The sequence below is a fragment of the Tupaia chinensis genome, unplaced genomic scaffold (assembly GCF_000334495.1).
Source record: "Tupaia chinensis unplaced genomic scaffold, TupChi_1.0 Scaffold000604_1, whole genome shotgun sequence".
NCBI lineage: Eukaryota > Metazoa > Chordata > Mammalia > Scandentia > Tupaiidae > Tupaia > Tupaia belangeri.
Window position 1 is genome coordinate 3008372 of NW_006160122.1, and position 27835 is coordinate 3036206.

Genomic DNA, 27835 nt, shown 5'->3' on the forward strand with positions numbered 1-27835 from the left:
CCCCCCCCCCGCTGCCAGGTGTACTTGAGTTGATCTTAGGGGATGAGCAATGGACTCACACTGAGACAGACATGCATTAATTGATGTGAATTAATTAATTTACAAAATTATTTAAGCTGTGAAGGTATTGAGTATTTGAAACAACTCTAGGAGAATCAGATCATTTCAAGGTTGTCAGGTGAACATGGAGTCAGAGCAGAGAGTCAGTAAGTGGAGGAGAGATTTTCAGAAATTTTCTTATTAGCCGGCATCCTCAAAGTGTGGGAGCCTTGTTTCCCCTGCAGCAATGTGCCCGTTGAGGGTGGGGCGCCCCCCCTTATACCAGCTGGGGGCACCAGTTTACCTTCGTTGGTGTGGAGGCAGCGCTTTCTGGCTTCCCTTTTCTAGACTCTGCAAGCTCCCCCGTATACCTCTGTTCTCTGTATTGTCATTATTAATTTTTTTAATACTGCCAGAGGGTATGTATACTTTCTAGAGACAGAGCAAGAGAGAGAGAAAGCGTGTCCCAGTGCGGTGTGGTCACATCACAGTCCCTTCTCCATTTCTCCTGTTGGGATTTTTGGGCATGCACACACACGTGCGCTTGCCAGGTTTTCAAGTAGCTGGACCCAGGACTTGAACCATATGGTTGTCTATGTGGGATCCAGCTCCCTTACTACCAGGGTGGTCCTCAGACCATTTCCCCATTTTATTTGTGTGTTTATTTATTTGTTAGACTTTTGCCATAGGGTACATGCACTCGCCAGAGAGAAACAAAGTGAGAAGTCACCCCTGCTCTGGGGGGCAGGGTGGCCATGTTGGAGTCCAGGGCCGACCCCACCTTTTTTTTTTTTTTTCCGCTATAGGGCGCTTGCGCTTGCCAGACAGACAGAGAGAGACATAGAGACAGAAAGTGAGAAACCACCCCCCCCAGGGGGGATGGTCACACCACAATCCCTTCTCCTCATTCTCCTCTCAGGATCTTGGGCACGCACGCACATGAACCCGGCATGAGTTGTAAGCCACCGGGTCTGGGGTGCGAACCACGGTCGACTACGTGGGAGTCCAGCGACGTAGCCATTATGCTAACTGCTGGTTCCCCCCAAGCCTTTCTATAGGCATTTATTGATTGATTGATTAAGATATTTGCCATAGGCATGTGTACTCGCCAGAGAGAGATGAGTAGAGACAGAGAGAAAGTGAGAAACCATTCCCCGGAGGGTAGGGGGGAACACCACATCACAATTCCTTCCTCTCCATTTTCCTCTCAAGATTTTTGGCATACATGCACATGTGCCTGGCATGTTTTTCAAGCCTCTAGGGCTTGAACCGCCATGTTGGCCATGTGGGATCTAGTGCCTTAACCACGACACCACCAGCTGGGCCCTCTTTAGACATCTTAATACTATTTAGTAGGCTGTGGAGTTCTTTTATTCTCAATAAACTATAGTTACTAGACCTGGTTTTCTTGATCTTAAAGTTCTTTTGCTACTTAATGTCATCTATTATAAGTTGAATTTGTAAGTTTAGGACCAGGCACTTGGAGGTGCCTCCTTGATATGGATGGCCTCCTTGTACCAACGTCCAGGACAGCTGCTACTCTTAGGGCACTGCGCTTGACAGAGACAGCTGAGAGACAGGGCCTCCTGTGGACAGGCCCGGGCCCTTCCTGCCCCAAGTGCTGGGACCAAAAGTTACGCGGCACGTGCTGTTTAGTCGTATGGGAAGGAAATACATGTTCGGGCACTGCCTACTCCCCGATTGAATACTCAGGCTGACCTTGTTAAATGCAGGGAAACGGGGAGCGAGAGCAGGCAGTTTGCCTGAGGCACGTTCCTGGAAAACACTTTGTTTCAAACACTTACCTGTCTAATTGAAAGGCTTGTGCTTTTTTTCTTATTAGTAAAGATTATTTCATAGTTTTCATTATAGATGTAAAGTGTGTCCATTATTTAAAGTCTGGGGGAAAGAAAAAAGAAAAGTGGAAAGAAAATAAAATGATTCATCGTCTCCCTCCAGGGAGATAGCCATTGTTAACAGAAGCCCACGTATATTTGATTTCACACACTACTTTGAATTCTCTTTAGTTTGCTGTCAAAAACATCACCTGAGGGCCAGCAGGTGGTGTGATTGTTAAGGCACTGGACTCCCACATTGCTGACTGTGGTTCGAGTCCCGGACCTGGTGGCTTGCTTTTTCACTTTCCCTCTGTTTCTCTGGTTAAATTAAAAACAAAAAAATTCAAGAATTTATTTATTTATTTATTTATTTTTAATTTGACCACAGAGGGAGGGAAGAAGGAGAGAGGGGGGGGGGAGAGAGAGAGAGAGAAAGAAAGCTACCAGGTCCGGGACTTGAACCGTGGTTGGCTGTGTGGGAGTCCAGTTCCCTTAATCACCACACCACCTGCTGGCCTCTTATTTGCCTATTTTAATGATTTCTTTTGTAAACCAAGTGCCTAGTAGTCAAGGCATGTTTGGTCCCTGCCGTGTAACCAGCACAGCACTGCGTTTCTTGTGTGATGGACGGAAGGGCCCTGATTGCCACGTCTCAGTGGTGGTTCTTTCTTCCACAGAGCATCCCAGCTTTTGCTTGGACACTTCCAGTGATGAGGAGTGCTCCCTCACAGGGGCTGCTATGGTTCTGGTTCTTGGCCCAGCTGCAGTGGTACAGGTGGTAGGGTCTTTCTGCACAGTGTGGGAAGGCCCGGGGTTTGCATCCCAGATCAGCTCGAACACGGCAGGTACACTTGTGATCCTGGCTAGTGCAAGGCCGAGGGGAAGACTTCAGCATCACAAGACTGTCAGGGATCCTTCTCTTTCTCTTTTATCCCTCTTGTATGGAAGAAATTGATCGGGACCAGCAGATGGCGTCATGGTTATGTTGCTAGACTCCCGTAGTCAGCCGTAGTTTGCATCCCAGACATGACGGGTTAAAACTCACACCAGGTGCGTATGTGTACGTGCCCAAAATCCCAAGAGGAAAATGGAGGAGACAGGATTGCGGTGTGGCCATCCCCCTGGGGGGGGTGTGATTTGTTGCTTTCTATGTCTCTTGTCTCTCTGTCTCTCCAGCAAGTACACATGCCCTATAGCAAAAATATCTCTTAAAAAAAAAAAGAAGGAAAAAAAAAAGTCCCGCCCCGCCTCCGTGGCAGTCAGGAACTTACCAAACTGTTGAGCTGGAAGCCACGTGCCAACTGCAGTTCAAGTGCCTGGTTCGAAAGGCCTGAGAACACTCGGGGTACCTGCACACTTGCCCGAGGCCCTGGCAGGGCTGCGGGACGAGAGGAAGGGCAGGCAGTGTGACCCTCTCTCGCTCTCCTTTGCACTTGTGTACATGGACATGTTCTATCATGAGTTAAATAAATTAAGGAAAGGGGCCAGTCTCTCAGGAGACCCAGTCTCAGAGACATAAGACAAAAGACATGAAATAACTGGTGGCGCAAAATAACGTTTAATTAAATGAAGATACCGACTTGCAGAGCGTGGGGATAGCAAGAGCAGGGAGAAAGAAGGGAGCTCTGTTTGTTGAGCTTAGCTCTGTGTTTGGCCAGGGGCTTCCATGTCTTAGTATAGCAGGCCAGCCCTGTGGCCTGGTGGGTAAGAGACCAGGTCTCGGGGCTGGCCGCTGGCATGGTGGTTGAGAGCGCTGGACTCCCCCTGATCAGCTGCAGTTCAGTTCCCAGACCTGACGACTTGCTTTCTCACGTTCCTACTCTCTCTCACTCTGTCTCTTTCTGGTCAAATTAAAATAAATTAAATTGAAATAAGTTAAATTAAAAAAAAAAAAAAAACTGAAGAGCCCGATCTCACATGGCTGGATGTGAACTTTGAGTTCCTAGTGGCTTGAAAAATAGCCCTGGTTTCCACGTGTTCATGCCCCAGATCCCGACGGGATGGAGAAATGGAGGCAGAGGGATTGTGGTGTGACTATACCCCATTTGTGGACACTTTCTTCCTCTCTCTGTCCCTCTTTAGTGAGCACCCTCTGGACCAAAAAAAAAAAAAAAAAAATTAGCATAGTGTGGCTGGCTGGTGGCACCGGACTCCCACATGGTCGACTGTGGTTTGAGTCCTGGATCTGGTGGCTTGCTTTCTCACTTTCACTCCCTCTGTCTTTCTGTCTGTCTCTCTCAAGACAAATTAAATAATAATAATGATGATGAATAAAATTAAATAAAATCATTCTTTAAATATTAGCGTAGTGATCTCGACAGGGTAGTAGGTTGTATTCCCACTTTACAGATGTGGTGTCTGAGCTGCTACCGGTCAAGCTGGTGCCCAGACTCAGGGGAGTGTGGGGTCAGAGCATAAACACTCACCTCTCTTGCCCTGCCATCTCTCTAAACTAGGTCTTGTGCTGTATTTTGGAGCTTTCTTAAAATAGCCTCTTTTCTTATTATAAAAATGTACATTGGCCCAGCCACTGTGGTGCAGGTAGTGAGTGCCGCCGTGTGACAGTGGGCATCTGGGGAGGCCTGGGCTTGGGTCCCGAGGTGAACTGAACATGTTCAGTGTACCTTCAGCATGCCAGTGGTCCCGGCCTCCCGGAGGGCAGGGAGAGGATTGCTGCGTGTGGTACCTCACCGAGGGTGCCTGTCTCTCTCCTTCTCATGAAAGAAAGAGAAGCCCCCCCCCCCCAAAAGAAACAAAAAAAAACCCCCCCCCCCCCAAAAGAAAACAAAAACCAAAAAACACTGCAATGTCCAAAATTTGGAAAACATAGAAATCACCTGTTATGCTACCATTAGGAGAGAACTATGATTACTAGTTTGCTGTATTTCTCCATATAGATGTGTATATATGCATTTGTACATATATGCACATGTATGCATATATGTATGTACATATATATACTTAAACATGTACTGTGTATATAATTTATATCATATAGATATACACATACATTTCTATGTTACTTAAATTTTCTAAAGCATACTTTTTTATTTTTTTAATTACAGCATATCTTTTTATTATTTTGTTTGTTTTAAGAGAGGTTTTTTGCTATTGGGTATGCATGCTCGCTGGAAAGATAGAGACAGACAGACAGACAGTGAGAAATCACCCCCCTCAAGGGAGATGGCCACACCGCAGTCCCTTCTCCTCTATTCTCCTCTTGGGATTTTGGGCACACATGCACACGCATCTGGGGTGAGTTAAGCCACCGGGTCAGCTCACTATGTGGGAGTCCAGTGATGTAACCATTACACCATCTGCTGGTCCCAAAGCATACCTTTTTTTTTTTCTTTTTTTTTGGAGAGGTTTTTTCGCGATAGGGCGTGTGCATTCGCCAGACGGACAGAGAGAGACATAGAGACAGAAAGCGAGAAATCACCCCCCAGGGGGGATGGTCACGCCGCAATCCCTTCTCCTCCATTCTCCTCTCGGGATCTTGGGCCCGCGCGCACAGGCGCCCGACCTGAGTTTTAAGCCACCGGGTCCAGGACGCGAACCGCAGTCGACTACGTGGGAGTCCAGCGACATAGCCATTACGCTAACTGCTGGTTCCCCCAAAGCATACCTTTTTAAATGCTACAAATTCTATCCTGAATATGTTCTGCAAATATAATCTGTCAATCCCTTATCAGAGTTTAAATTCTTGATAACTTTTTGCTTTACCACATTTACCATATTTTAATAAACGTACTTCTGTAATAAAAAGTTTGGTATATGAATCTCTGGTAACTCCCTGTCAAGTAGTATGTGTGTTTTGAGACTTTTGATTCAACACTGACATCCAGGAGTTACGGGTATTCCCTCTAGTGACAGTGTATGAGGACACAGTTTTAGTGACTCTCCTTGGTCCTGAGCAGCATGATTGAAAACAACCAATCAAACAAGTAAACTGCTTTTCTTCCTTTTTCTTTTCTTCTTCTTTTCTTTTTTTTTTTTTTTTTGGTTTGATGGGGGGAAAATAAGCTCTCATGGTTTTCATTTGCATTTCTTTGACAAGGAAGATGAACCATGGAGTGGTCTTCTAAAGTGCTGCCCGCCTGTCCTCCTCTGCTCAGGGCCATGATGGATGGATGGAGAAGGGATTAAAAGGCTTCCCCTATTTATGCTAAATTACTGCGTGTCATCTTTTGCCAGATCTCTGACATTTACATTAGTGGGGAGTCAGGGGACATGTCAGCCAAGGAGAAACTGCTTCTGTGGACCCAGAAGGTGACAGCTGGTTACACGGGAATCAAATGCACCAACTTCTCCTCCTGCTGGAGTGATGGGAAGATGTTCAATGCACTTATTCACCGATACAGGTGAGCACAGTGGGATTTCTGCATGTCGGGAGGACCTTCTTTTCATCTCTGTTTGAGGTTCGTTAGAATGCCATATTCTCCCTCAACCAGGGATCCAAGCTCTGATTCATTTACTCATTTGAAAAAGTATTTATTGAGCCTCTGCCGTAGGCACTGGGCACATCTAGCAGTGAGTAAAGCAGTAATTTCTTGCTCCCATGAGCTTAACCTCCCAGGGGGCGAACCAGCAATAGACAAATTAATACCTGCTAGCAGGCAGCGGTGGCTGCAGGGGAGGGGGAACAGATGGCAGGGGTTGCGGTCATTGGGATGAGGATGTCAGAGCAGGGCCAGGAAGGAGTGAGCCAGGCAGGGCCCTGGGTACAGAGTTCCAGAGGAAATGGCAGTACCGAGGGCCTGAATGGGGCTTGCTCAGTGTGGGGGAGGAGCAGCAGGTGGTTGGAGTGAGGGGAGTGAGGCAGATATAAATTAGGAGTTAAAATGATTGAACTCTTAGGGATGTTTGCATGCCCCAGTTTTCACCCCTACCAGTTTACGACACCTTTCCTGTGAAATCCACCAAACTGTGTGTATTTTTGGAATTAGGAAGCCCATCTGCCGGCATGTCATTTAAAAATCGGATTAGAGCTCTTGCGAACATCTGTATTCTCTGTGACTCACTCAGTGTTTTCAGCTCTGGAAAGTTTCAGGTGTTTTCCTGCGAAGGCACGTATGGCGTGTAGATGGCGGTCTCTCACGGGCCTTGTTGGACTTTTGCAGACCTGATCTCGTTGACATGGAGAGGGTGCAGATCCAAAGTAACCGAGAGAACCTGGAACAGGCTTTCGAAGTGGCAGAAAGACTAGGGGTCACCCGTCTGCTGGATGCAGAAGGTGAGCGTTTCCTGGACTTCTGTCAGTTCAGCGCTGACCCGCTGTTTCTTCTCCTCTGGCTGTATTGTTCGGACTGAGACGTTTCTCGCCCACTCTCTTTTAGATGTGGATGTGCCCTCTCCAGATGAAAAGTCTGTGATCACTTACGTGTCTTCCATTTACGATGCCTTCCCCAAAGTCCCTGAGGGCGGAGAAGGAATCAGTGCTACGGTAAAAGAGCATCTTCCCAGGATACTTCCTGACTTTGTTTTGTTTGGGCGGGTGCATAGATCAGACTGTTTCTGGAGCACAGGGGAATTTTGAACTTTTAAACTTAGCAGACCGAATCCACATCACCTTTACCACACACACAGGCTGTCCTTCATCCCTGGAAATGAGTCTAGGTACTGCTCCTTCTGAGGTGTTCAGCCTTAAATGCCCCATTCGTCCCTCGCTGTAATCCAAGGTGATACGGTGTTTTCTCGGCCGCTGATAGCGACTTGATTAGGTATATCTGTTCTGAATATTTTTAGTAGCTTGGCTTGCAGCCTGTCTAGGTGTCAGGAAATTAATCCCATCCTGAGAGCCCTTGAGGAGTTGTGAAACTGGGACTGTGAACATTGCACTGAGCCGCTGCCTGGGCAGTTAGAGGGAAAGGATTCTGTGTGGTGGGGGTGGCCCGGGCCACCTCCTCCTGCACCTGTTTTGGGTGCTGCTACCGGGTTGTGATGGTTCCTTTCTGGCGACAGGAAGTGGACTCCAGGTGGCAGGAATACCAAAGCCGAGTGGACTCCCTCATCCCCTGGATCAAACAGCACACAATCCTGATGTCTGATAAATCTTTCCCCCAGAACCCCGTTGAACTAAAGGTAATGTCATGGACTTAGACTGTTTTTATAAATCCTTTCTAGGGGATAAGCCTTGGAGATGCTGCTGGCTTTTGGGTGAGGTGAAAAACGGGCCCCGTGGCTTGCATTCCTTCACTCATTTCCCAATATTGATTTTGTAGGCACTTTATAACCAATATATACACTTCAAAGAAACAGAAATTCTGGCCAAGGAGAGAGAGAAAGGAAGAATCGAGGAATTATATAAGTTACTAGAGGTAAGGAAGCTTAACTGTTATTGAGACCTGGGGTTTGCAGTTTGCCCAAACTGTTTGTTTCTTGAACAAATTCTCTATTCTCTCCCAACCTGCGTTGATAGCAGCAGTCATCAGATGACAGACATGGCACTGTTCTCAGGCTGGTCTTGAATTTGTGGTAAAGGGACGGCATCAGCCACTCGTGTTTTTAAGAGGACTTACTGGGAAATGGTACATATTTATTACAGACTCTTGAGTTTCATGGATGAGTTTTCCTCCTTGTCAGAGGGAAGCTGAATTTTTCCCCAGGATGGAAAGAGAGCTCTACTTAAATTTTGATTCCTAGACAATTAGAAGCTGTAGCTATGTGCATTTAATCTTGTCATAATGGGGATTACTGAGAGGACAGGAAGATTTTTAGAAAGAATAGAAAGGACGTAAGAATTTAGAGCAGGTATTCTTTACATTATGGAGGTGTTATTATTATTATTATTTGTTTGTTTTTTCCTCCTTGACTCAAGGTGAGGAACTGCTAAATATTTTATTTTACCCCCATATTAGACAATGGGAAAAACTGCTGAATGGTTGGGTAAAGTAGCCGGAAGTGATCCACGAAGGGTAAATGGAAACTGGGCCCGAGGGCATGTCTGTGTTTTCACACTGAAAGAGTATCTCTTCTAGGTGTGGATTGAATTTGGCCGCATTAAACTGCCTCAAGGTTATCACCCTAATGATGTGGAGGAGGAGTGGGGGAAGCTCATCATCGAGATGCTGGAGCGAGAGAAGTCCCTGCGGCCAGCCGTGGAGAGGTGGGCCCGCAGCTGTGGGTGGCCTGACAGCACTTCCTGGGCCGCTCTCAGCCTGGCACTTGACAGAGATGTGTGTCTTATTCTAGGCTGGAATTGCTGCTACAGATTGCAAACAAGATCCAGAATGGTGCTTTGAACTGTGAAGAGAAGCTGACACTAGCTAAGAATACACTGCAGGCCGTAAGTGGCTGCTCGTTGCTTCGTGTGCCACACTGTCCACTTCCTGCCCTCTGCTCCAATGGCCTGAGTCAACCGCTGAGGACCCCGGCCATGTCATTCCTTTCTCCTGAAATTGCAGTGGTACCTTGGCGCCCTCGCCTAGCGGGTGGGGGCAGTGGCGTGTTCCCGCTCTAACTGCCCCTTTGTTGTGTCAGGACGCTGCACACCTGGAATCGGGGCACCCCGTGCAGTGTGAGGCAGACGTCGTCATGTACATCCAGGAGTGCGAAGGTCTCATCAGGCAGCTGCAGGTGGACCTCCAGATCCTGCGGGATGAGAATTACTACCAGCTGGAAGAGCTGGCTTTTAGGTGAGCAGCGAGGGCGTCAGAGGGCTCGCTCACCACTGAGGCGCTCAGGTCGGAAGTGGATGGGAAGTCAGGCACTGGGTCATTTCACTCGGCCCTCAGAGGTCTGTCTCAGTGGGCGAACCGCCGGTATTTTGGGCAGGAACATTCTCCTGGTGGAAGACAGTTTTGCCTTATGCAGGCGCCTCCCACAAAGAACCTGCAGGATCTCCGTAGCCATCATGGTGTGTTCCAGCATCCTCACACCACAGTGCCCTGGAGAGGCGTAAGAGCACATCTGGTTTAGAAACGCTGGTGATCCTTGCACTTTGTATTTTACAGAGGGTCTTGGTTTCCTCCTGTGTAAAATGTCTTAAAGCAGGCCAACCCCTAGCCTGATGGCTAAGGGAAGCTTAATCCCACGTGGCTCATCACAGTTCAAATCTCAGTTCAAATCTCAGTCCCGACAGCTTGAAAACACACCAGGCATGTGTGCCCATGTGTACAAAATCCCGGCAGGGCAGAGAAGGGACCGTCGGGCGAACACGCCCCATTGTGTGGGTGCTTTCTCCATCTTCCTCTCTCTGTTTCCCTGTCTCTCTGACGAATATACACACCCTCTGGCAACTTAAACAAAAAATCAAAAATCACATGGCTCATTTCTGCAGAGCCGAGACTGGGGCCCACATCTCTTGTCCCTTATCCGTGGTGGTTCTGTTATGCCGTTCAGGAGTTCTATAAATAGGTATTGGTTTGCTTCCCTCTAATTAACACTGCATTTGCTTCAAAGAGGACTCTGGACTAGATGAAGATGTTAATAATATCACCTTACATTCATATGACACTTTTTCTTTTCAAAACACTCTTCCTAGTATGATCTCATTTTTATTTTTACCACATTCTTATTAAATGGGTAAGAAAGATTTTCTTTCTAAAAAGTATGTTATAGATTTAAGCTTCCTCCTTTTTTCTGTCCTTCCACCTCAGGGTCATGCGCCTGCAGGACGAGCTGGTCACCTTGCGTCTGGAGTGTACGAACCTGTACCGGAAGGGCCATTTCACTTCACTCGAATTGGCTCCCCCTTCTACTTTAACCACTACTCATTTGAAAGAACCCCTGACCAAGGCAACACACTCTTCTTCTGCCTCCTGGTTCCGAAAGCCCATGACTCGGGCTGAGCTCGTGTCCATTTCTTCCTCTGAGGATGAGGGCAGCCTCCGATTTGTGTACGAACTACTGTCGTGGGTAGAAGAGATGCAGGTGGGTGCATGTCTGATGTGCCCGTGCAGGGCACTGATGTCCACCGAATCCAGCAGCTTGTCTTAGCCGACCAGGCTCTGTGTTCTTTATGCAGAGCCCCATAATTAGTGATGCTGCCTGGGACCCAGTGCCCTTCTCTTTAAAAAAAATCTACATGAATAAAGTCAGCTCAGAGCCTTACAATCCTAGACTGAATAGCATATGCTTTTCTAATCTCATGCCTACTGGAATCTCCTGCTAAATCGTGCTCTAAGTGTGGGTGCTTATAGGAAAAAGGGTAGTATCTGTAAATCTCAGCAATCAGTCCTGACATCCCCTCCTTGGCACAAGAGTTTATCCTTCATTCTCTGTGAGTAACCTCAAATTTTACACCTGGTTGCTGTGGTCCACAATTCCGAGAGGCACCATTTGTGTGTATTCTAGGCCAGCGATTCAGATGTGCTATTCTTTATCCTTCCAGCCCCTTTGCTTTATATTAAGTTTTCCCTGCCCCCAAATGATGGATTTGCCATGTACCAATAGTAAAACTCTCCAAAGACGAGCCGTTTTCCGATTGGCCAATAGTTGATGCCATAAATGACACTAAATCTTTTTAGGTATTTCTTTCTTTTATCTGTTCTGACTATGAAATGGAGAAATTCCACAAAGGGAAATGCCTAAATGATAAAGTTAAGCATTTTCCGCCTGTGAAGACCCTCTTCTGCTCGAAAACTCAGGAATGTATCCCCATATTGCAGCAGCAGAAGGCTACCTTTGTTGCTGTAGTTGGTGAGGTTTGCTTTCCAGCTCCTTGCGGGTGGACCGTGGCATATTCTCGTGTAAGATGACATGTAATGCTGGAGATGGCTTAGATGTCCTTTGCCAAATCTCTGCCCCTAACCCCATCTAAACATTGATTCAGACCATTTTCTTTTTAAAAGTTGCTAGGGACCAGCAGTTGGCATAATGGCTATGTTGCTGGACTCCCACGTAGTTGACCGCAGTTCGAGTCCCGGACTGGTGGCTTAAAACTCACGCTGGGCATGTGTGCGTGCGTGCCCAAGATCCTGAGAGGAGAATGGAGGAGAAGGGATTGTGGCGTGGCCATCCCCTCTGGGGGGTGATTTCGTGCTTTCTCTCTCTCTCTCTCTCTCTCTCTGTCTGGCGAGCGCATGCACCCTATGGCGAAAACCTCTCCCCCCCAAAAAAAAGAAAGAAGTGCAAAAAAAAAAAAAAAAAAAAGTTGCTAGAGAGCTTATATGCTTGCCAGAGACAGAAAGCAGAAAGCATACCTCCACTGGGGCATGGTCAGGCCACAGTTCCCTTTTCCCCACTTGCCCATCCTGTAAGATTTTGTCCACACACACACACACACACACACCTGGCATGTTTTACAAATCACCAGGGCCAGGATTCGAAACTGCAGTTGGCCATGTGGGATCTGGTTCCTAGTGTATATTAACCACTGTGCCACAGGGTCAGCCCTGTTCTGCCACCTCAGCAATTAAATTATTATGTGCGTGTAATATATAGTTTTCTTTTTCAGATGAAACTGGAGCGCGCAGAGTGGGGCAATGACCTGCCCAGTGTGGAGCTGCAGCTGGAAACACAGCAACACATCCACACCAGCGTAGAAGAGCTGGGCGCAAGTGTCAAAGAAGCCAGGTTGTACGAGGTTCGTAGCATCCGGATTCCTCGCTACAGCAGGGACAGGGCAGAGTGGGCAGTGGGCCAGTATGTGCAGTGCAGCTGTCTGTAAGGGAACAGGGCCTCTGGGAAAGAACAGTAACCATGAGTAGTATTTTACAACACGTTCCTTTTTTATGCAGTCTCTTAAGTTAGTTTTTAAAAATAACCTTGTCGGATGGTATTTTTGGTAAACCCTTTTTGCTAAAAGGAAAAGTGCTACTGGAAGGTAAGGTCTGAATTAGTAAGCAGAGAATGCAGCATCCAGTCTCAGGCCCTTGGCCTCCAAAAATTCATGGTCCTTTCACTTCACTGCCTGCATCGGCAGCTGGTGTGGAGAAAGTATTCGCTCAGCCTGTCTTCTCCCTCACTTGTTATTCTATTTCCCCATTTTAAAAAGTTTTATTTATTTGTGTCATAAGTGAGACAGAGGGAGAGACAGACTGAGGAAAAAACAATCTCAACAGGGTCTTGACACCTCACTCCATCCCCGTCCTCAGGCATCCCCAGATCCTGGGCATCGCCACCCTGCATTCTCAGGGCTCTCAGGACATGAACCCCGAACCTTCTCATATAGTCAAGCCTTGCAGAGTGTTATGTTTTACTGCTGCGCTGCGTCTGGCCCCCACCTCCCATTTTTTTTTTTCTTCAAAAACGTGATTGAGGGAAACCAGCAGTTAACGTAATGGCTACGTCGCTGGACTCCCACGTGGTCGACCGCGGTTCATGTCCCGGACCCGGTTGCTTAAAAAACTCACGCCAGGCGTGTGTGCGTGCGTGCCCAAGATCCCGAGAGGAGAATGGAGGAGAAGGGATTGCGGCGTGACCATCCCCCCTGGGGGGTGATTTCTCGCTTTCTGTCTCTATGTCTCTCTCTGTCTGTCTGGCGAGCGCATGTGTCCTACAGTGAAAATCTCTCCAAAAAAAAAAAAAAAACGTGATTGAGTAGTTTGGGAATCAGGCTTAGGTTTTCAGAAGCCTCCCAGAATTGCTAGGAAAACAAGACAGTGAGAATATTCACTGTAGCTAATGTAGAACCTGCTCATTTAATGCTGCCCTAAGCTATACAGTCTGATTCTGATTTGTTGTCCAAGCTGCTGTTTTCCTTATCTGTGTGCAGATCTACTATTTACAAAATTGAAAGCATATCATTCACCAAGTCTTTCTCTGATGTATTTATTTTTCCATTTCCTTCTTATCAGAGAAAAATGTCCCAGAATTTCCATACCAGCTACGTTGAAACTCTAGGAAAGCTGGAGACACAGTACTGTAAATTGAAGGTGAGTTTTGACTAAGTCTTAGGCTTTGTTCTTCGAGAACCTGCTTTCCTCCACACAACTGTCTTCCGTAAATCAGGAAGCACATGGTTTGACACCATTTTAGTTTTCTGTGTATTATAATCTATAATTTACTGTATAGTTTGTAAATATTACAGCATTTTCTTAATCTTCTTAATGAGTCAGAAGCCACTGCTCCAGAAAGTTTTAAACAAGTAAAACCTATCCTGACTATCGTGCTTCACCAAACCTGTGGCTATACATGCTTTGAGACACCAAAACTAAAAGTTCGAGACTGCCAGAGTAGGGACCTCCCTCCTAGCTATTGTTTTCATTGTGTCTGTTAAGATAGCCACAGCAGGGCAGACCTAGGATCATTCTTTATTCAAGAAGGCCCTTAAAGGCTTTATCGGTGTTGTCTTCTACTTAGAATTGACAGTGGCTCTGGAAGTCTTGAACAAAACTTGAATGGATGGAGATGAAAAAGCAAGGCTAAATTCCCTTCCCGAATTATTCTTTCCTTTGATGTCAAATGTGCTGTCTTCTACAGATGCAAAGGCTTGCAGTCTGACTTTGTAATCCTTGCTTTGTCTAGGAAACTTCTAGCTTCCGGATGAGGCACCTTCAGAGCCTGCATAAATTCGTCTCCAGAGCTACAGCTGAGTTGATCTGGTTGAATGAGAAGGAGGAGGAGGAACTAGCATATGACTGGAGTGACAACAATCCCAATATCTCAGCCAAGAGAAATTACTTCTCTGTGAGTCTGGCACAGCACGCCTGTCATATTTATTTAATGGCGGCAGAAGGAGACAGAGGGATAGTCTGCTGAGAGCTTGACTGTGCTAGACGGAAATAGGGACCCTGCTCAGTGCATCTGTGCATGTGAGAAGTCTGTATGGAGTGAGGGTCAGTAGGGCCCTGGATTTGACTTATTTGGAATGCATTTAGAGAGACAGTGTCTTTGCAATCTGCAAATCGAGTCATTTCAGAAGAAATATACTTGTGAAGTTTATAGATTTTGGAATGAGATAGAGACCTAAGTCCAAATTTTTACTTCTGCTAACTAGTTCTATGATCTTGAGCAGGTTATTTAATCTCTTTGGACTTGTAAAATGAGACGGTGGCACCATTTCAAATGGTTGTATTAAGGTGTGAGTTTCGTAAAGTAATCTGGGCAAAGTACTTAATGTATAGCATTCCACAGGCTTCTGAATTCTTTTCGTTCATTTAATAACTCTTTGGTCTGGGGACCAACAGATGGCATAATGGTTACATTGCTGGACTCCCATGTGGCTGACCGTGGGTTTGAGTCCCGGATCTGGTGGCTTGAAACTCACGCCAGGTGCGTGTGCATGCGTGTCCAAAGTCCAAAGAAGAGAGTGGAGGAGAAGGGATTGCATCCTGGCCATCCCCACTGGGGGGTGATTTCTCACTTTCTGTATCTCTTTTTCTTTGTCTCACCAGCGAGTGTATACGCCCTATAGCAAAAATCTCTCTCCCTCTCAAAAAGCAAGAAAACAAAAAACAAAAAAAGCATTAATACTTTTTTGGTCTCATTCTCTTCATTTGTAAAATGGAAAGGATAATTCATTGGGCAATGGGACAATGCTTTTTATTCTTTAAAATGTAAACAAGTAAATAGGATTTCTTTTTTGTTAGTATATTTAGTATTTCCATACTCAGTATTTTTACTTATTTATTTTTAGTTTAGTTTAGTTTGTTTGTTTGTTTGTTTTGTTTTTTGCTATAGGGTATTCTCACTTGGACTGAGAGAGGGGAAAAGTGAGAAATCATCCCTGGGAAGGGGTTGGGGGAGGTGGGAGTTGGCCACGCTGCAATCCTTCTCCATTCTCCTCATAGGATTTTAGGTGTATGTGCATGTGCACCCAGCATGTTTTTCAAGCTGCTGGGTCCAGGACTCTAACTCTGGAGTCAACTAACCAGGGGGTCTAGCACCTTAACTACCATATCTCCTGCTGGCCCCATATTCAGAATATTTGTAAGGATTTGTAAACCCTATGCAATAGGGAGCCTTTTTGCTAATACTCACTTTAGATATTTTAATTCTATTAATTTAGCATTGTTAAAAAAAACGAGCTTCTCCTCATTGGAGAATAGCATGTAATCCTTTTTATAATGCCAGAGGGCATGTGCACCAGCTGGGGGAGAGAGAGCCAACGGGGTCTGATCACACCACTGAATCACCTTTCCTCCGTTTTCCTTTCCCGTCAGGATTTGGGGCACATAAGCACATGTCTCTGGTGTGGTTTTCAAGCCACTGGGGTTAGGATTCAGACTATGGTTGGTCATGTGGGCTCTGCCTCCCGTGCACAGCACTGTGCTAAGACCTGTCTGGCATGTGATTCTCTGCAGTCAAGAAGAAAGAATAGGCAGTGTAATTCAGCAGACAGCTCTCTGTATGAGGGTAAAAGTAGGCTGCGGTAGACTAGATGGACGCTTTGATGCTCTGAAAGCGTCGAGGAGAAGAGATAAGTCTGATACTAAGGGTCGGTACCCAGCCTCACAGAAGAGCTGGCGTTTGAGTCAGATCTTGTAGTCGTAGAACTTAGAGTCAAAAGAGGGCACTGTAGGCTGAGGCCCAGTGTGAGCAAAGCCAGCCCGCCACGGTACTGGTCTCCAGTGTGCCCCGCATGGGTGAGGCCAGCACGAACGGTCCAGCGTGGGGCAGGTCAAACCTGCAGCCAGTCGTGTCCTTTTCCTGCGTCCAGTGCTCATGCCGTGCTCCCCCACTTTACTCGGGCCTAGCTCAGGCTCCATGTCCTTTGTGAGTCATTTTCCAGTCAGTCTGTCATTTTTGCCCATCTCTGAGATTCTGTGGCATGTGCCTTTTATACATCTGATTTGGGCACCCGCCTGTGTGGTACATTTCCTTTTTTTTTTTTTTTTTGAGAGATTTTTGCTATAGGGCGCGTGCGCTCGCCAGACAGAGAGAGACAACGAGACAGAAAGCGAGAAATCACCCCCCAGGAGGGATGGTCACGCCGCAATCCCTTCTCCTCCATTCTCCTCTCGGGATCTTGGGCATGCACGCCCACGTGACTGGCGTGAGTTTTAAGCCACTGGGTCCGGGACGCGAACCGTGGTCGACTACGTGGGAGTCCAGCAACATAGCCATTACACTAACTGCTGGTTCCCTGTGGTACATTTTTTTACAGTGGGGCAGAGAACACAGCTTCTTCGTCGTTGCCACCCCTGCCCTTAATAGCACTTATTTCATAAAGCTGAATTCAATTTTCAGGAGTTGACAATGGAACTGGAGGAGAAACAGGACGTGTTTCGATCTCTGCAGGACACAGCGGAGCTTCTGTCACTGGAGAACCACCCAGCCAAGCAGACAGTGGAGGTATGTGACTTGAGAATGTGGGCGGTCAAACGCTCAGGTGGTTGTTATGAAAACATTCAGGTGAGAGGTTTGATCTGCCCCACACCTGGAGGAAGTAGTGGGGATCATCTATCTGGGCTCTTCTCCGGTTTCGCCCAGACTATTCTCACAGCCCGCAAAAGCCTGTGAACAGCTGTTGTTTTTTTTGTTTGGTTTTTAGAATTATTTGATCTTTATTTTACTTATTATTATTATTTTTCAACTTGACTAGAGAGAGTCGGAGAGAGAAAGAGCAAAAGTGAGAAAGCAAGCCACCAGGTTCGGGACTCAAACCCTGGTCAGCCATGTGAGAGAGAGTCCAGTACCTTAGCTACTATGCCACCCACCGGCCACATCTGTGTAGTTTTATTCTCTAGAGAGAATACTAAGAGAAACAGTAGAAGGGACATTGACTCCTGACTTCACCTGGACCATACTTCAAATCATTGTCCAGGCAGAGCTTACCTCTTGGTGGATCGTTTACCCAGAAAGAGAAACCATGGAGGAAGCCAGGAAGGGTTTGTTTATACCTGGGTTTTCTGGCCAGATCATTTGGTTTCAAATGAATGTGGAAAAAGCTCTTTCCTATGTAACCCCTTCTAACAAAACCATGTTGGATAAAAGACAAGCCTTTTTCTCGTGGGAATTATTGAGCAGACACCAGTCGAGTGTCTCCGTGGCACTTCTGTTGCTTCTCTGTCATTAGTAGAATGATCCTTGGACGAGAGCATTGCGCGTGTAACACTGGGTCTTAGACTCACGCCCCTCTGTGTGCTCGGCTGTTGCAGGCTTACAGTGCTGCCGTCCAGTCCCAGCTGCAGTGGATGAGGCAGCTGTGCTTGTGTGTAGAGCAGCACGTGAAAGAGAATTCTGCTTACTTTCAGGTATGGTGGCCTCGTGTGTGTGTGTGTGTGTGCGTGTGTGTATGTGCGTGGACGTGTGTGCATTTGTGCATCTCTGTTTTGTTTGTTTGCTTGTTTTTTAGCCAGCTATAAGGTGTGTGTCTTGCTGCAGAGAGACAGAGGGAGGGGCGTGAGAAATCACCTCCTAGAGGGAATGGCCATCCTATAGTCCCTTCTCCTCCATTTTTCTCTTGGAGTTTTGGGCACACATGTACACGCACCTGGCACGTTATCAAGCCACTGGGTCTTAGACTCAGCGCAGTCAACCAGGTGGGATCCAGCCACCTTAACCATCATGCCACTGGCTGGCTCGTGTGTGTGCAGTTTTGCGTGTGCATGTAAGTGTACACGTGGTGAAGGTGAGGTCAGCCTTCACTGTGTAAACCACCACACCAGTACCTAGTTGGTTACAGCACTCGTTAGTTAGCTCATGAGCCTGTGGGTTGGCAGTTTGGGCTGGGCTCGGCTGAGTGGTTCTCATCTTGCCTGTCATCAGCATTACGGCCGACAGCTGACTGGCTCCAAATGGTGGCACTTGCCTGTTTGACAGTTGGTGGGTGACAGGTAGAAGACTAGAGGTCTCTAGCATCCAGCCACCTTTATCATGAAGTGGGTGTGTGCCACAGCAGCAGTAAGAGCCAGTGCTGGTGTACAAGCACGTTTTCTCTGCCCCTGTCACATTTATTTACAGGCAGCTGGCAAAGCAAGCTCCAAGGGGAGGAGAAAGAGCCTCCACCTTTTTGAAAATAATTGGCCAGAAGGTGCATGCATTTGCCGGAGTGAGGCAGAGGGAGAGCGAGAGCGCAGCCCTGTGGGGTTTGTCCTCCATTTACCACTCGTTTGGGGATTTGGGGCACACAGTGGCCATGTGCACACACCTGGCCTGTTTTTCAAATTGCCCAGTCCAGGACTTGAGCCACATTGTTGGCCATGTGGGATCCAGCCTCCTTAACCGCCAAGCCACAGGCTGGCCCAGCTCTACCTCTCAATGAGAGGAACTGTAAAATACTGGGACCCCTGCCCCCAATTAATCACAAGTGGAAGAACATACTGCTGTTCTTCATGTGAGAGTGGGAGGGTGATAGAAACTAACTTTTGTTTAGTTTTGCCCTGAACTAAGGCATTTCTGTGATCATTTTGTAATTATATCAATGAATGAAAAAATCTGATCACTCAAGCTCCAGGCTTTTCATGAGCGTCACCTCATAAGTGCTTGTCAGAGGTCAACAGGCAGAGCAGCGATTTCCAACGGCTGACTTTTCTAGTGAATTAGTAGGTCTTGTGGTCATCAGTGCCATTTTACTGGCCTAGTGTTGTAAGCTCTCTGGTTTGTACTTCTCTGGCCTTTATTGTGAACCACGTTGCTCGGCACAGTCAGCTCGCATCTGTGCCCTGATGTGTTAGCACGAGGACCCCTCCCTTGTATTCCCACAGTTCTTCAGTGATGCTCGAGACCTAGAGTCATTCTTGAGGAACCTGCAAGAGTCCATCAAGCGAAAATATTCCTGTGACCACAACACCAGCTTATCCCGCCTTGAGGACTTGCTCCAGGACTCCATGGTGGGTGTTGGATCAGTGGGGTGATAACTTCTGAAAAACAGTAACCCTGTCAGCCGCTGCTGTTTATATCCTTGAAAGCTCCAGGGCAGTGGGTCATTGTTACAGTAAAGCTTAGCTCACATTCAAATGCAGCGTAATCTGATTTATTCAGTTCTTCCCTTTTTTCTTTTCTAAGAAGTTGCTAGTAACGTTTCTTTGGGTGTGGTCCTGAGGTAGAGGCCAGGCCATGTCCCGAGTCACTTAGTCCCCGTGATAGTCTCTTTGCTTTGTTCCTATTTCAATGTGATATCAGAGCCAAAGATGAGGTGCAGAGTGTGAAAAATAAGGTCGAAGGGGATTTGATTTATGCAAAGAGAATTCAAAAGAAAAAGAAAAAGAAATACACCTGAGTCAAATTTTTCCTCCTCAGTAATTTTCTTATGCTATTAGAAGATTGATTTTAACTAAGGCCAACATCAGAACCTTACTTCAATGTAATGCCGTATTTGTCTAGTTCATTTGTATAGCAATATCAACTTTACAAAAATAGTTTTGCATCCAGCATTTAATTCAAATCAATTGTATATTTATTTTCTACAACAAATTACTTCTCAGGAGTGCTAGTTATAACACCAGCTGCAGGACAGCTTAGGTTTATTGAGCGTGCATTACACATAGTTGGCAAGACAGGGCTCAAGCTACATTTCAAATCAAGATAGAAATGTGTATGCAATAGGCAGATTGCCTTTCCTATGCAAGAAGTAAGGGAATTCTCATATTTTAATGAGAAATTATAGATAAGAGAACCAGAATAACCCGACTAAACAGTTCATTTACTTGGTGGGTAAGATTTATGTATTTGTCAGCATCAGTTGATTTTTTTTGTAAATCAGTGAATAGGTTTACCTTCAGTAGTTAACCTGGGTAAATAGTCTGTTAATTTTATTAATTGGAATGAAGGATATTGTATCTCAAATGTCTCTGTTGGAGGTACTGTGAGCATGAAGGGGGAATACAATCCGTGGCTGTGATCTCCTCCCTCCCACAGAGTACTTGCTGTCTTAGGGTAACTCTTCTGCAATTGTCCTATCTTCTCTTCTCGAGGGTCGCTGCTCTGTTCCCTCCTCTCCAGGTCAGGGGCATCGGGTTGGCGGAGTCATCGGGGCATGAAGTCACCTGGGTCTGCTCCTCAGCTTGTCCGTCAGGTTCGGGAGCATCTGTCCTGGCTTCTGGTTCTTTTCAGAGCTTTTATCACGCTGAGCACTTGGTCTCTGGAGCTTGAGATGTCTGGCTGTGGGTTAGACAGAAATTGACATCTTTATTGCAAGGAGACTGGAATGGGTAGACCAGCTCTCAAGCATGGAATGTGGCTGTCTCCCTGATTGATTCCATTCCTCTTTCTTAACTAAAAGTTAAAGTTGTATTTCTTCCAATCATGCTCCCGGGGACAGGCACAGGTAGTTTGTTTAAGCATTTCTTTTTCTTTACTTGCATATTCTTAATTCTTTAATGACATTTCTTAACATTATTAACTCTTTGCTTTCATCACATCTGCATTCATCCTATGAAAGCCCTCTTCTGGGGACTTTTATACCTCAAAATGGGCCTGAAACATCCTGGTTAATAAATGAAGGTTATCTTTTGCTCTCTAATGTAATTAATAGTAGATTGCTACCAATTGTGTTGACCAGAGGTTCATTAACTTTTAAGATAATTGGGTTTTCAGAGATTTGAGAATTTTAATTTTGCATGAAACTTCTTTCAAACCAATCAAATCTACATGAATATAGCCCAGCAAGATAATAAAAGGTAAACCCTAAATCATTTATCATGATGTCTTCACCAACAGCATTGGTTTATAAATTGTTGGCTGAAGAGCTAAGATCTTTTCTAGAAAGCTTAATGCAAGAGTGTGAAATATTTATAGTAGAGCTTAGGAGATACATTTATTGTAAAAAATTTAAATAGTTTAACTCTAGCATCTCCTAAGTAGAAAGGGAAAAAAAAAGAAAACTGGTTTATACTAATGAGAAATTGAATAATAATAATAACCTGGTTATTATTATTATTGTTTTTCACTTCTATGTTCTCGGAGTCATATTTGGGGAAATCTTTTATTAGCTATATGGTTGTATCTGGCAGCTAGAAGTTTGTTTTTTGTTTCTTTTCTTGCATGTGGCTTTATGGTTCATGGAAAAGGGCACAGGGAGGAAGTTGGAAATGTTAAGCATAGAAGTGCTTGGTAGAAGACAGACATATTCTCTCTTTCTTTATCCTTGTCTAAATCGTTATCTAAGACGGCTCCACCAAGGATCCCTGCTTAAATGAGAACTGACATTCTCTGAGGGAGTGGAGCGCTCAGTTTTCTTTGCTGACTTAGTCACCCTGAGTAGCAACATTAATGTCTTTTTGTTTTTCTTCTCATTTTGTAGGATGAAAAGGAGCAGCTTATACAGTCCAAGAGTTCCGTTGCCAGTCTTGTCGGGAGATCAAAAACCATTGTTCAACTGAAACCACGCAGCCCTGACCATGTGCTAAAGAGTACCATTTCCGTTAAGGCCATCTGTGACTATCGGCAAATCGAGGTGAGGGGGTGGAAAGGGTATCTCTGGGCTCCAGAGGGAAGACAGAGAGAAGGGAAGACTTCAGTTAGGGTTGTGATGACAAGGAAAGATGAAATTACCACGCCACAATCCCTTCTCATCCATTCTCCTCTTGAGATCTTGGACACGCGCACACACACATGCCCAGCGTGAGTTTAAGCCACCGGGTCCAAGACTCAAACCATGGTCAGTTATGTGGAAGTTCAGCAATGTAACCATTATGCCATCTGCTGACCCCAAATTACAGAGTTTTTAAAATTATAATTTAAGCATGCTCAAATCTCTGTCATTTAAAAAAAGAAGTCTGAACTCTAGAATCTTCTCTTGAGATCTTGGACACGCGCACACACACATGCCCAGCGTGAGTTTAAGCCACCGGGTCCAAGACTCAAACCATGGTCAGTTATGTGGAAGTTCAGCAATGTAACCATTATGCCATCTGCTGACCCCAAATTACAGAGTTTTTAAAATTATAATTTAAGCATGCTCAAATCTCTGTCATTTAAAAAAAGAAGTCTGAACTCTAGAATCTTGACCCTGCCTCAGAGATCGGTGTCATCCTCCACCCAGTTGCCTGAGTGTTGGTGGACACAGCCATTTGTAGGACCTGGAAGCTATCCTGGACTGCCCCACCCCACCCCTGCTGATCCCCCAGAGCTAGAAGCTCCACCAAGTTGGTACTAACCTGTAAACAGCCTTTAAATGCACTTCTTCCTGTCCCTGCGGCTGCCGTCGATTCAGTCCGTCTCTCTGATTTGGATTATCGTGTCAGCCTGTCCATTCAGTGCTTTCTTTATCCTCCCATCAGCATGATGCTCCTCTGCTCTGTCTCACAGCAAACCTCATCGTTCTCCAGAAAAAAGTCTAAACTCCTTCAGGTGGCTTGAAAGTCCTAAATAGTCTGTCTTTCCCTCTCTAATAAAGACTGGGCCATTTTTCCCTGTGAGACTGTATTTTCCTTGTTGTTTTATGACTGTTTACCCTACGAGGACATGTGGGATCTAGGCCATATTTGTCTGTTTACCTTTGTACGATTTTTGTCTCTAGTGGCCTGTCACTGAGCAGACACTTAGTAAATGTTTGTTATATAAAAAGATAAATGAGAGGCCAGCAGGTGGCTTGGTAGTTAGACCCCCACATGGCCAACCGAGGTTCGAGTCCTAGATCTAGGTGCTTGAAAATCAAGCCAGGCGCTTGTGCATGCATGCCCAAAACCCTGCGAGAAGAATGGAGAAGGGATTGCAGCATGGCCATCCTCCCTGGGAGGTGATTTCTCACTTTCCCTCTCTGATTCTCTCCAATGAGCGTGCGCACTCGATGGCAAAAAACTAAGAAAGAGAAAAGATAAATGAATAAAAGATTAGGGCTACACTTTTCTGCCTCTCAATATTTCTGTTTATGAAGTAGGGCTCATGGTTTTAACTGCTTGTCTCAAGAGAAAGAATCAATGATTCCAAAACGCTTAAAATATTTCCACAGGCTTGGGTAGGATAAGAATGGAGGAGGAAGTGGCATGAAAGCAATGTTGTGGTTATTCATATCTCGCTCATTTTCACTCTGACAGTTCTTACTGTAGAGATTGCTCTTCTGAGTCCTATCATCTCCTTGTCACTCTCACATACTAAGTTAATTGGCACGTGCAAGCACCTCATAAACATTGGTTTCTATGATTTGTTTGATGTCACAACATTTCCCATACTGTAGATTTATACCCATTGTTTTTTGCCCAAATCAGGAGCCCTCAGTAAGTGATGGCCTGTCGTCTCCCAAGCAGTTTCTTAAGGATTTCATAGCCTTGCATCAGGCACCTGGCAATGATGGGTTGTTGGCTTATCCCTTAGCAGTAACTTGGATTTGTCTCTGTAGATCACTGTTTGCAAGAATGACGAGTGTGTGCTGGAAGATAATTCTCAGAGAACCAAGTGGAAGGTGATCAGCCCCACGGGGAATGAGGCGATGGTGCCATCAGTCTGCTTCCTCATTCCTCCACCGAACAAGGATGCCATTGAGATGGCCGGCAGGTAACTGCTCCGGGCCACGCAGTGCTGCCACCATGGCTCTTCAGCTGATGGAGGGTTGAGCCGGCATGGGATCGCCTTGAGCAGAGAGGCATTGCAGCGGTTCTGGGAAGGACTTCCTGTTAGGGACTTCACGGTGCCTACAGCCGGCCCTGGAGAGGTTCTCCCGTACAGTTCATTCAGTCACGTTTCTTTTTTAAAGAATTCTCCAGTTGACGCTCAGAAGACTGATTTTTGTAATGACAGTTAATTTTCTTTCATTTATATTTTATTAAAGGAATGGCGTACGTATTTTAGAAAGTCAGATTATACCACTCACAGAGTTCCACTTCCTAGACTCAACTGCTTTAGCACATTGTTCTAGGTTTTAACTCCAAGTTTCTCAAGAATGTGGTTCCCCCCCTTGCCATTTCCTGATTTTTTTTCTACTTTGAAAATTACCTATGAACTTCTTACTCTAGGAAGTTAACAGCTATGGTACCCTAACAGAGTGCCCCCGGGGGATAGCCACACTGCAGTACTTCTTCCTCCACCCTCTTTTTTGGGATTTTGAGCACACACATACACATGCCCAGCATGGTTTTCAAGCCACGAGGTCAGGACTTGAACCGTGTAGTTGGCCACGTGGGGTCCAACTGCCTGAACCACTGCACTGCCTGCCGGCTCTTCAGATCACCTTTTAAGCATTGATGTAATTTTCCAGCACTTCCCAGTGGGATTATTTCATGTGTACTTTTGCTATTATTACTCTCTCTACTTAGTTTTTTTCCCCTGTAATCATTATTTTCAGAGAGCATTTATGAGCGTGCTGAATATGTGCTCACATAATGCGTAATAGCGTAGCAAACCTAAATTGAGATCTTAATTTAGTTCTGTGGATTCTTGTTAGTATTTGCTTTTTTTGCCTTTTTCTGGTCAACATGTAAACTCAATTCTGCTGAGGCTGTTGTGTTTTTTCTTAGAAGAGCTCTAATGTGAATCTCAAGTCCTAAAGGAGCTATAGCCAGGTTCTGTGTATTTCTAGGGTGGAACAATCTTATCAGAAGGTGATGGCCCTTTGGCACCAGCTACATGTTAACACCAAAAGCCTTATTTCCTGGAATTATCTGCGGAAGGATCTTGACCTTGTACAGACCTGGAACCTAGAAAAGGTACTTTTGGAAACTTGACCGCAGGCTTATTTATATCCTCTTGCCAAGTTTTTTTCATTACTGGGAGGCTTCTCACCCAGATGGAGTAAAGCAGAGTCAGGAATACTGTTTCAGAGTCAGGAACTGAGGGTCTGACAGACTGGATACAGCAGAATGGTTAAGGAAATTCCTGATGAAAGTAATTTGGTTCTAGACAAAGTGAGAAAGTTGCAGGTCTCTTCTCATTCTACAGAATAAGTATCTTTTTTTGCCTAAGAGTGGGTGAATTCCGGTGAAATAACACTTAAAAAGACTTCTGTCCGACGGGACACCAAGGGTACTTCTGGGGCAGTGTTAGTATTCTGTTCCTTGATCTGAACGTTGGTTATATGGATAAATCAAATTGCGAAAATCAACAGGTCCACACTGACGGTTTATGTGCTATTATGTATGTATGTTAGACGTCAATAAAAAGGAGAGAGTGTTATGTCCTCATTCTACTTCAATTTCTTTGGGCATTTTCTCTCTAGCTCCGATCCTTGGCACCAGGGGAATGCCATCAGGTTATGAAGAGCCTCCAAGCGCACTATGAAGATTTCGTGCAGGACAGTCGCGACTGTGTGCTCTTCTCGGTGGCTGATCGCTTGCGTTTGGAAGAGGAGGTGGAATCTTGTAAATCCCACTTCCAGCACCTGATGAAATCCATGGAGAACGGTGTGTTTGCCGGGAAGGGGGAGAGAGAATAATGGAATGAGAGCCTGGCGCGCGCTGCCAGGCCCTTCATGGAAACTAGAAAGTAGCACCGCTGCCCTTTCCCATTTGATTTGCTAAAACCTTGAGGGAGAGAAAAGTCTATAGAGATGAATTCTCAAAGTAAGATCATGGCTGAAGAGGCCTGCTGACGATTCGTTACTGCTAATCATCTTACCACCTTTTCTTGTGGATGTAACATGTTCAGATCCTTAAAGATCAGTGCATAATGCATGCAATTTATCCCCAAGTAATGCCTTGCTTTTATCAGTGAGAGATCGGGTCTGCTGGAGCCAGTGGTGCCCTCTGCTTGAGGGTAGCTCAGTTGTCTGAGTTTGCTGGAGTCTGGTATGGGGCTTAATGCTCTTCTGCGCTTGTGCATTCACAGAGGACAAAGAGGAGACTGTGGCCAAGACGTACATTTCAGAGCTCAAGAATATCCGACTGCATCTGGAGGAATGCGAACAGAGGCTGGTCAAACGAATTCAGTCCCCAGCCAGTTCTAGGACTGACAAGGATGCCTGGCATGACAGTGCACTGAGGATTGCAGAACAGGAGGTACGTCCTTGGAGGAGATGGTGCTGTGTCACACGTACACACGCACCAGGGACTCACAGCATCTCTACCAATAGCACAGGAGTTGCTTTATCTTTCTACATTCGTAACGCTCATACCCCAGACTGGAAAATCGGTTTCCTCTTATACGCAATATACTTTTTGCCTAGTCCTAGCACTTACAGATAGTAGTTTCTGAATTACTCACTCATACTACTACAGTAAACAAACCAACTAAACTGGAGTTCAACATTTATTTACTGTTTTGTTTGTCATTAGCCTGAAGGTGTATCTTGAGTCCAAATACCATCTTCAGAAATTGCATGCTTTCTTGTCCCTTCTCCTCTTTCAATGTGATTGTGTTATTTGTTTGAAATATAGTTAGGCTCATTTATTTCTGTGTATGTTCTGTTTTGGGGCTCTACCCCATCCTTCTTTATAAGAACGCAAAGCAGAGGCCAGCAGGTGACATGATAGTTAAGGCACCGGGCTGCCACATGACTGACTGTGGTTCAAGTCCCAGACCTGGCAGCTTGCTTTCTCTCTTATTATCTCTCTGTCTTTCTGTCTCCCTGTCCCAGTTCTTTTTTTTGGGGGGGGAGGGGAAGAGGTTTTTGCTATAGGGCGCGTGCACTCGCCAGACAGACAGAGAGAGACATAGAGACAGAAAGCGAGAAATCTGGGGGGTGCAGGGGGGATGGTCACGCTGCAATTCCTTCTCCTCCATTCTCCTCTCGGGATCTTGGGCACGCACACACATGCACCCGGCGTGAGTTTTAAGCCACCGGGTCCGGGATGCTAACTGCGGTCAACTACATGGGAGTCCAGCGACATAGCCATTACGCTAACTGCTGGTTCCCTCCCTGTCCCAGTTCTGATGAGCACACATGACCTATAGCAAAATTCAAAATAATAACAATAATAATTCTGGTGAGCACACATGGCCTCTAGCAAAATTTTAAAAAAATTAATAAACAAGGGGACCAGCAGTTGGCATAATGGCTATGTAGCTGGACTCCCATGTAGTTAACCACATTTCAAGTCCCAGAACCCTGGGCTTAAACTCACACTGGGTGCGTGGCATGCGTGCCCAAGATCCCAAGAGGGCAATGGAGGAGAAGGGATTGCAACATGGCCATCCCCCCGGGGGGTGATTTCTCGCTTTCTGTCTCTCTCTGTCTTTCTGGTGAGTGCACGCGCCCTATAGCAAAAAAGCTCTCCACAAAAAAAAAAAAAAAAAAAAAAAAGCAATCAAATAAAATAAAA

At 45.8% G+C, this 27835-nt stretch overlaps 1 protein-coding gene across 7 annotated transcripts in view; it reads left to right on the plus strand.

The window, feature by feature from the left end:
- The window catches only part of MACF1 (microtubule actin crosslinking factor 1), a 278797-nt gene that overhangs the window by 75099 nt on the left and 175863 nt on the right, over positions 1-27835 (plus strand). For all 7 annotated transcript variants that reach the window (XM_027775768.1, XM_027775769.1, XM_027775770.1 and 4 more), the window contains exons 6-25: positions 6072-6238; positions 6998-7110; positions 7214-7320; positions 7839-7958; positions 8099-8194; positions 8855-8982; positions 9069-9162; positions 9357-9511; positions 10475-10748; positions 12274-12402; positions 13616-13693; positions 14286-14447; positions 16950-17054; positions 17861-17956; positions 19409-19534; positions 21946-22098; positions 23983-24137; positions 25159-25285; positions 25795-25978; positions 26403-26572. In XM_027775768.1, the coding sequence (XP_027631569.1) occupies positions 6072-6238; positions 6998-7110; positions 7214-7320; positions 7839-7958; positions 8099-8194; positions 8855-8982; positions 9069-9162; positions 9357-9511; positions 10475-10748; positions 12274-12402; positions 13616-13693; positions 14286-14447; positions 16950-17054; positions 17861-17956; positions 19409-19534; positions 21946-22098; positions 23983-24137; positions 25159-25285; positions 25795-25978; positions 26403-26572 (2739 nt within the window). The remainder of the gene's footprint in view (positions 1-6071; positions 6239-6997; positions 7111-7213; positions 7321-7838; positions 7959-8098; positions 8195-8854; positions 8983-9068; positions 9163-9356; positions 9512-10474; positions 10749-12273; positions 12403-13615; positions 13694-14285; positions 14448-16949; positions 17055-17860; positions 17957-19408; positions 19535-21945; positions 22099-23982; positions 24138-25158; positions 25286-25794; positions 25979-26402; positions 26573-27835) is intronic.